The following is a 9,354-nucleotide window of genomic DNA, read 5'->3' as shown; positions in this document are numbered from 1 at the left end:
CAGCCCTGTTTCAGGAGCCAAGAATAAGGGAAGGAGATCAGAAATTGAGAGGAGATGATATGCAAAGTCAATCTGGATTTTTAATAATAGTGACTGAGTCTGCTCGGTAAGGGGCACCTTTTGGGCACAAGGACTGGCAATATCAGTCATGTGCCCCAGATGGGAGGACAGAAGGACCGTGCCACCCAAGCCCATCACATAGACATGGGGAAACAGCCCAACCCATGACACCATCTTCATGGAAGTGCTAGATGGGGAGAGAGACACCTTCTCCGCCTCTCCATTCCTCCCCCATCTGAGGTGTCTGCATAGGGAGAGAGCAGACTCAGTGGGAACCATGACCAGGTCTCAGTCTGGGGGCCAATTTCCCATTTCATCCGTTTCTTCCAGGAGCAGGTGCTGGTGGGGCAGAGAAAAAGAGGCAGAAAGACTCAAAACTCTCACTTTCTCCATTACCCAATTCCCACATGCCCCTCCTACCAACTCCTCACTTCCCCTTACCTGCTTCTTCCAACCTAGTCCCCCCCACCCCCCTGCAAGCTATGTCTCCCCAATTCTCCTCCCTCCCAACCCTAACCACGAGCCCAACCTCCCTATTTTCCTGCTGCCTTTTGATTCCAAACCACCCAATTTTATGGAGAGAAATGGCTCCTCTCCCAGTTGTGTAGGAATCTGAATAGTAATAATAAAAACTGACATTTATATATCAATTTAAAGTTGGCAAAGCACTTTACACATGCTCTTATTTGAGCTTCACAATCACTCTGTGAGTTAGGATTAGGGTTAGAAATAAAATTAAGGTTAGAAACAGAATCAACTAAATACTTTAGTTATTATTATCCCTTTTACAGATGAAAAAAACTTAACCAGCCAGATTAGGTGACTTGCCCAAGGTAATATAACTTGTAAATATCAGAGACAGGATTCAAATCCTGGATTGGCTTCCCAACTCCAAGCCCAGAATTCTCTAGCACACAGCAGATAGCCAACGGGGAAGGCTTCTGCTGAGAACCAGAGGATCACCAAGGCTACTTTCAGCTTTTATATTCTAGGATTCTGGAATTCCTAACACCCCAGTTTCCTTGATGTTTAGAAGGCAACTGAGCCATTGGACAAAACCATACCTGGCCATCCACAATGCCTGCCTCTTCCAAGGTGATCTCAGGCCTAGTCAGAAGCTCTCGACCTTCCTGACCACCTGTCTTCCAGAGCCGAGACTCCCTCTGAACTGCCAGCACCTTCTTCAGCTCATTCTCTACAAAGCCTAGAGGAAAACAATCACCATCATGATCATTACCACCACCATCATCACCACCAACATTATCTTGGATTTCTAGCCAAGATGACCACTCCAGCAGAAGGCAGTTCATTCACGTTCCTCATACCCACTCCAGCAAAACCTTAAAGTTCATACCAAACTGAATAATGATTGAGAAATCCATTGAGAAACTACTGTTTACCTTAGAAGAGCCCCAAAAGTCAGCACCCACCCCAATGCAAGAGTTAACACACAGAGCTCACCCAGTGAAGGGAAGGGGTAATTCTCCCAAAGAGATGGTAGCTTGCAGTGTTTAAGGTGGATAGATGGAATAAGAAGTTGTTAAGTATCTACTAAGGCAACTGCCTCAGTGGTGAAGTGGATAGAGCACTGGGCTTGGAATCAGAAAGACTCATCTTCACACTGACTCGCTGGATGACCCTGAGCAAGTCGCCTAACCCTGTTTGCCTCAATTCCTCATCTGTAAAATGAGCTGGAAAAGGAAATGGCAAACCGCTCCAGTATCTCTGCCAAGAAAACAGCGATTGGAGTTACAAAGACTCTTCTCACGAAGAGTCGGACATGACTGAAGCAATTCAACAACAACAACAAAGCATCTACTATGTACTAAGCACAAGAACTGTGTGCTAAAGGCTTTACAAATATCTCATTTGATCTTCACAACAACCCTGGGAGATAGGTGCTATCATTTTCCCCAATTTACAGTTGAAGAAACTGAGGCAGACAGGTTAAGTGACTTACTTGCCCACATAGCTAGTAAGTGTCTGAGGTCAAATTTGAACTCAGTTTGTCCTGACTCCAGGCTCAGTGTTCTATCCACTGAGCAACCAAAAACCTGACCTAGAAAATGAGAGGAAATAAACATTTACATAACATCTACTATGTGCCAGGCACTGTGCCAATAAGCACTTTACAAATATTATCTCATTTGAGTCTCACAGCAATCCTGCATGATAAATGCTGTTATAATCCCCCATTTTACAGTTGAGGAAATTAAGGCAAACACAGAGGTTAAGTGACTTGCCCAGGGTCATGCAGTTAGTAAGTGTCTGAGGCTGGATTTGAACTGGAGAAAATGAATCTTTCTGTATCCAGGCCTAAGGCTCTATCCACTGCTTTATAGTAGTTAGGTCAAGGATAGCTTATTTAAGAATTATTGGGTACACTGAAAACTATGGTTTTTAAAAAAAAAAGCCTGGACACTATATTTCAAGAAATCATAAATAAAAACTGCTCAGATCTATTAGAGACAGAGGGTAAAATAAAGATAAGAGTCCACCAATCACTCTCTAAAGGGAAACTTAAAGGAAAACTTCCAGGAACATAATAGCCAAATTCCAGACCTCCCACATCAAAGAAAAAAAAATGCTGTAAGCATTCAGAAAGAAACAGTTCAAGAAACAAGGAACCATGGTCTAGATCACGCAAAACTGAAAACTCCTACCAAACACCAGAGGAGATCTTGATATATAATATTCCAAAAGGCAAAAGAGATAGGCTTACAACAAAAATAACTTGCCCTACAAAGCTGAGTATAATCCTACAGAGGGTAAAAACAAAAATGAATCTTTAATGGAATTGAGAACTTTCATGCATTTCTAATGAAAAGGTCAGAGTTGAGTAGGAACTTTGAAATACAAACACAAGAATCCAGAAAAATCTAGAATGATAAATGTATTTGGTCAACTGGAGGAAGCTGTGAGATAATATAGTACTAACATTCTAATAAAAGTAGAAGAAGTAAATGCCCCTCCAGAGCTTTAATATGTTCAAAAGATAGTGAGGGAGATAAATAAGAAGAACAGAGGTTCCTAGGGGCAGCTAGGTGACACAGTGGATAGCGCACCTGCCCTGGAGTCAGAAGGACCTGAGTTCAAATTCTGCCTCAGACACTTACTAGCTGTGTGACCTTGGGCAAGTAATTTAACCCTGATTGCCTCAAAAAAAAAAGATTGCAAAAAAAGAAAGAAAACAAAGGTCCTGATTGGGGAGGGGGCATTGGTTGATTCTATTCTGAGGGCTTAAGAGAAGGGATAATTAGAAACTATTGGATTTAAAAAATTTTTTTAATATCACCTATATTTTCTTTCTTTCTTTTTCTTTTTGGTGAGGCAGTCAGGGTTAAGTGACTTGCCTAGAGTCACACAGCTAGTAAGTGTCAAGTGTCTCAGGCTAGATTTGAACCCAGGTCTTCCTGACTCATTAAAAACTATTGTGGACTGGTTCACTGGGGTATGTGAGAAGAGTCTGCAATCATGGAGGAAAGAGCAGGGGAAGTAAGAACTTCATTCTTATCTGAAACAAAGGAGAAGTGAATACACATACTAATAATATGGTATAGGAATGTAAAAATATATCCAACCCAATAGAGAAACAAGCAGTGATGGAAGAACGATTGAGATGGAGGATAATACAAAGGAGGGGACTAGCTGCAGGGAAAACAAACTTCCTAATCTGGAAGAATTCAAATGGAGGAAACAAGGAAAAGAACTAGAATCTAAGTAATTAGTTTAGATCGCGAGTTACACAATTAGGAAATGGTGGAACAAATTGTATGTGAATGTTATGAAATATTGTGCCCTAAGAAATGATGAAAACTATTATTCCAGAGAATCCTGGGTGATGTGAATTGATCCAGACCAAAGTGAGCAGAATCAGGAGAACAATTTACACCAGATCGACAATATTGTGAAGAAACACAACTTTTAGAGACTACACCTCTTCAATGCAATGAACACATCTCCAAAGGACCTAGGAAGCTGCATGATACCTACCTCCTGACAAGAGAAGATTGACACAATGTGCGCAATGTGTCCAAACATTTTTGGATATGGCCACTGTGTAGATTTGTTTTGCTTGACTGTGCTTATTTGTTGCAAAGGTTTATTCCCCATTTTCTTACTCTCAGTTAATTGAAGAGGGAAAGAAGGGAGATTAGCAATAGCTATGCAAAAAAAAAAGCCATTGTAACTTTTTTTGATTAACTCAAAGGGAAAAAGGAGGAAGTTTAGAAAGTACAGAGTTCATAAGTAATGTGTAGAATTTCTTTTATATACTTTTAAAAAATACGATATGAAAGAGATTAATAGTTTTGTGTAGGATCTTCTGTGTTCTGGTGTGTATTTCTTTTCTTGGTGTTTAAATTCAGAATAAATTTTTTTAAAAATAAAAAATAATATAATAAAAAATAATATCCTAAAAAAAGCCATATAATATTGATGAAACATTGGCCCCATCACCCTAAGACAACTGTGGAAAAGTTAGTACTTTTACTCCAAAAAAGAGGCTTGACGGATATTCTTAGTACACAATGAATCTGTTAAAAACCTACAGAAATACAGACATCACTTTACTACATAATAGTAAGAGCTGATGATATGAATGTGCCATTGGATTTGTCAAATAGAGTTCATGAAACAGCTATGATCTAAGAATGGAATCAAAAGGCCCTACATGGGTGATATACACATGAACTTAATCAACAATATGTCAACAAAGAAATATAAAGGAGATAACTTAATGCTGCTGAATGGCAAAACATGACTTGGTGACTAGAATTATATGTCAGAAGCTTGTTGTATAATTCACTGAACTTCAATGATTCTTGGAAGAGAAAGTGAGGCTGAAATTCTCTATGCAATGCTGCCCCACTTAAATCTAACCGTGTGTTGTCATTGGTTCTCTTCAGAAATGAAGGATGAATCCCAACATACAGTTCTCAAATTATCTTGGAGGGGCATCTGGGTGGCACAGTGGATAGAGTTCTAGTCTTGGAATCAGGAGGACCTGAGTTCAAATATGGCCTCAGACACTTTGCCACTTACTAACTGTGTGACCCTGGGCAAGTCACTTAACCCTGATTGCCTCACCAAAAAGCAAAAGCAAACAAACAAAATCAAATTATCTTGGCCAACTTTGCCAACTACTATACTGAAACCAGATTATTATTATTATAGACCTGCCCACAATTACCTGGACATAAAATTGACTCACAAAACATTTAGAATAGATATCACCATACTCAATACCAGAAGTTCCAAGCTGCATGGAACGAATAGCTCTTATTACACAGAGACCTGGCCAAGGAGATCAAAATCAGGTGGGAATAGGAGGAGTTTACGTATCACTCCTGTTGTCCTGTCTGCTGGTGGAGCTAGACCAAGAATTCTTTCACTGAGCCTACAGAGAATGAAGTTATAGTCTAATATTTGTGTGCAACTAGAAAAAGTAGCTATTTTTACCCACTTGTACAAAATAGCTACTTTTTTTTTAATTTGAGGTTTCACAATTGTTCTGCGTGTGTCTGTGGATTCTTAAGCCCACTCATCCTCCACCCCACCTCTACCAGAAAGATATATTGGAAAAAGGGCTGACCAGCCCCCTTTTTTTTTTTCCATTGGAAAGTACAATAGATTGTCCTTTCTGTAAGAAAAAGAATTTAAAAAATAATGAGGAGGATAGCTGCTTGTATCAGAACTCCAATGAGAAAGATGAGAAAAGTGAGATAATAATTCAAAAAAGAAGGAAGAGGATTGATAGCAATTACATGTCAAAAACCATGTCATTAGAATGCCATGCTGAATGTAATCAAAAGTGATTTACCTTTGAAGTGATGAATTCAACAAAATGGCAAAGACCTAAGAGTGGAATCCAAAAGCCACCCCCCCCATGACATTAGCATGAACTCAGCCAGCAACATTTTAACAAAGAAGCATTGAAAAAATGACTGAGTCATTTGGTGGATTTGATTATGGAAATGGAGAAGTTTACAATGGCAACTCAGGACTAGGTCACTGCCACCAGAAACTTCGAAGGGGTTATTTTAAGGAACCCAGACTTTACAATCAATGCAGATAATACAGGAAGGAAACAGTGGAGATTGCACAACATATTACTGCAGGCTGTAAAAGGTTAACACCTGCCAAATAGCTAACAAGAAATGACCTGGTGGCTATACTTATACTTCAAAAGCTCACTGTATTTCATGGAACATGACATATTCTCATGTTAGAAATACAAATCTCAAAATAACCTGTAGTTCTCGACCAACAAAACAGAACAGAACTTAACCATTATCACAAACTGACTTTCTTTCTGCAATCACTTGGACCTCGCCTTGCTTCATAAAAGCTTAAGAAGGTTTTAAATAGATGTTACCATCCCCAATACTCATAATTTCCAAGCTATGGGGGATGAAAATTTTTGATAATATGGAAGCTGTAGAAGAAATCCAAATCATGTATAAATAAGATAGGGTACACATATCTTCCCTGTTATCTTACCTGCTGATAGCACCGTATCAAGGATGCTTTCAGTGAGACCCTGACAGTCAGCTCACATCTTAATACTTTTGTACAACTACAAAGGGGAGTTAATTTATCTACCTATCCAGTAGTCTATATATATACATACATGCACACACACATACATACACACACACATTTAATAGTAAGAGTGACATAGTGGCCAAGATAATTTTGATCTGAATCCCATTGAGAAAGATGAGAATATAATAGTAGTCATCGTATCAACTTATATTTCTATAGCACATTAAGGTTTACAAAGTGCTTTCCTCATAACAACTATGTAAGATGAATTGTGTAAATAGTGTCTCCATTTTATAGATTAGAGAACCTGAGACTTAGAAGATGTGATGTACCCTCAGTAATAATGGTGCTTGAACTGGAATTCAAACCCAAGTTTCCAGACTGCAGATTGGGCCTGTTTTTTCCATTGTACCATGCTGGTAGGAGGGGGATGGGGTGTGAGGGACCTAGGACTCAACAGAGATAGATAAAAAACAATGGGGAGGAAAAATAGAGACTATCAGCCTGGCACCCCCACCCCAAGTTTCTTCCTTTCTTTTTTTGGTGAGGCAATTGGAGTTAAGTGATTTGCCAAGGGTCACACAGCTAGTAAGTGTCAAGTGGCTGAGGTCAAATTTGAACTCAGGTCCTCCTGACTCCAAGGCCAGCGCTTCATCCACTGTGACACCTAGCTGCCCCTCCTAAGTTTCTTCTTCAGGGTTCAGGGATGCCTTCTCTGGCTCAGGTACTCTTCCCACAAGATCCCTTGGTCCTCTACCCCCAGAAGCCTGGAGCTAGAGGGAGATAATACAGAGAGAGTTGGTGATGATCCCGAGATTAAGAGACGTTCACCCCCTCTCTTCAAGCCAAGTTGAGTCATCACTCTTGAATACCTCTCTTGGGTCTCCCCACTTTTATGCCACTCTCCATTCAAACTGTCCTAGGGGAACTTCTTCTGGCCACAAAAGACTAGAACTGAGGAGGAATAGGATAAAGGTAAAAGGCAAAACTATCTGGGATTTTCTTCCCAAGGGGTTTGGACCCTTTGTTTCTATGCCATTGACAGCTGCTTCCTCCCTTCCCGCCTAGCCCTAGTGTGGAGCCACAGTTCTTGCCCATAACCTTTGACTTGTCCTAGAACAAGCCACCAAGCTGTGCAAACTTGCTCAAGTCATTAGGGACTTGCAGGTCTCATTGTTGCCCGCCCCCTCAACACCCACACTTCAATCACTCCACAAGTATTTACAAGTGCATTGTGTGGTCATCAGAGAAGTGAAGTAAAGAGCAGAGCCTTCAGAGTCAGAGGACCTGGGTTTGAAGGGCTAGCTGTGCCCTGTAACTCACTTTGTGAACTCAGGTCTATCACTTTCCCTCTCTAAGGCTGTCTCCCCAGCTGTAAAATGGGTGGGCTGAGATGTCTTAACTAAGGTCCTGTGTCTCCTCCTGACCATACCCACTGAGGAAGCTTAACAGGCTGTACAAGTATGCAGACAGCAGTTTTCTCCCCTCTCTGGAAAGTCAGGGTGCATGTGACTAAGATCTCCTCACACAGACATACATACACACACGCTGTTCCCATGTTCTATCCTGCTTCACTATACCAAGGTGCTCCAAAAGCCTCCAGAAGTCAGTATAAAATGAGCCGTTATACTCAGGGTCCCCAGGTAAACACTGACATTCTGGGATCTTGGCCCAGAGGTTTGGACCATACTGTGCCCTCTAGGTCTGGCTGATGACTGCATTGCTTTGTCATGAACCTGTGCCTGACCTGTGACCTTTGACCCCTCCAGGAATATATTGACCATCAAACTCAATCATTCCCAAGGTTTGCCTAGATGCCTACAAAGCACATAGGAAAACCAGAGGATGGGACCCAGTATAGAGTGGATGAGATAGACCTCTGTGTTATCCTTTCCCTGGCAGATCATATGGTGGACAAAGGGATGGGACATTATTGCAGGAGAAAGCAAATGAGACTTTCTTATCTTAACAATTCACACCCATCTAACCACCTTCTGTCCCTTCAGCTGGAGAAGGCTGGGTTACGCTTAGATGAGGAATAATCCCAGATCACATTTCTAATCTAACCCTAGCCAACTTGGCTACTTATAAAAGATTCTCGGGGAGCCAAGATGGTGGAGGGAAAGCAGTGACTGTTTTGAGCTCTCTCCCAAAGCCCTCCAAATACCTAAAAAAAATGACTCTAAACAAATTCTAAAGCAGCAGAACCCACAAAAAGACAGAGTGAAATAAATTTCCAGCCCAAGACAACCTGGATGGTTGATCGGAAAGGTATATAGCGCTGGGTGGGGAGAGGAGCGCAGTTTGGCGTGGGCGCGCAGGCCGCAACAACCCTGGAGCAGGCCTAAGAGGACTGAATTGCAGGCAGCTGTGGTGGTTTCCAGACTTCGCAACCCCTGAACACCAAAGATAACTTAGAAGGTCAGTGGAAAAAGTCTGTGACTATGGTGAGAGAGGAGCTAGGTCTCAGCCGCAAGTCCCAAGCGAGGCCGGGGGCGTGGCTTTTTCCTGAGCTTCCAGCCCACAGACTGAGGAGGAATCCAGTGGCTGATCAGAGGGGGATTGCAGGGATCTCTTTGCCAGTGCTGAGGCAGGAATCTCTTGCTTTACCAGTGCTTGGATCTGGGTCACAGTTCTGAGGGGCGGTCCTGGGGCAAGGAGGAATGCTGATTGTGGTGGTGGAAAGAAAACATCTTGCCCCTTATCATACCACCTTGGAAGAACTGAAAATTTACAAGTCCCTAGAAG

At 41.6% G+C, this 9,354-nt stretch overlaps 1 protein-coding gene across 1 annotated transcript in view; it reads right to left on the bottom strand.

Annotated features, from left to right (window-relative positions):
• Positions 1-314: 314 nt before the first annotated feature.
• Positions 315-9,354, bottom strand: part of LOC114053343 (gametogenetin-binding protein 1-like) — a 15,556-nt gene continuing 6,516 nt past the window's right edge. Inside the window, exons 5-6 of the mRNA XM_027876296.1 lie at positions 1,125-1,264; positions 315-399 (exon numbers count right to left, since the gene is read on the bottom strand). Of these exons, the coding sequence (XP_027732097.1) occupies positions 349-399; positions 1,125-1,264 (191 nt within the window). The 3' untranslated portion in view covers positions 315-348. The remainder of the gene's footprint in view (positions 400-1,124; positions 1,265-9,354) is intronic.

The sequence above is a fragment of the Vombatus ursinus genome, unplaced genomic scaffold (genome assembly GCF_900497805.2).
Source record: "Vombatus ursinus unplaced genomic scaffold, bare-nosed wombat genome assembly UNPS02014811.1, whole genome shotgun sequence".
In the NCBI taxonomy this organism is placed as follows: Eukaryota; Metazoa; Chordata; class Mammalia; order Diprotodontia; family Vombatidae; genus Vombatus; species Vombatus ursinus.
This window is presented reverse-complemented; position numbering and strand designations above follow the sequence as displayed.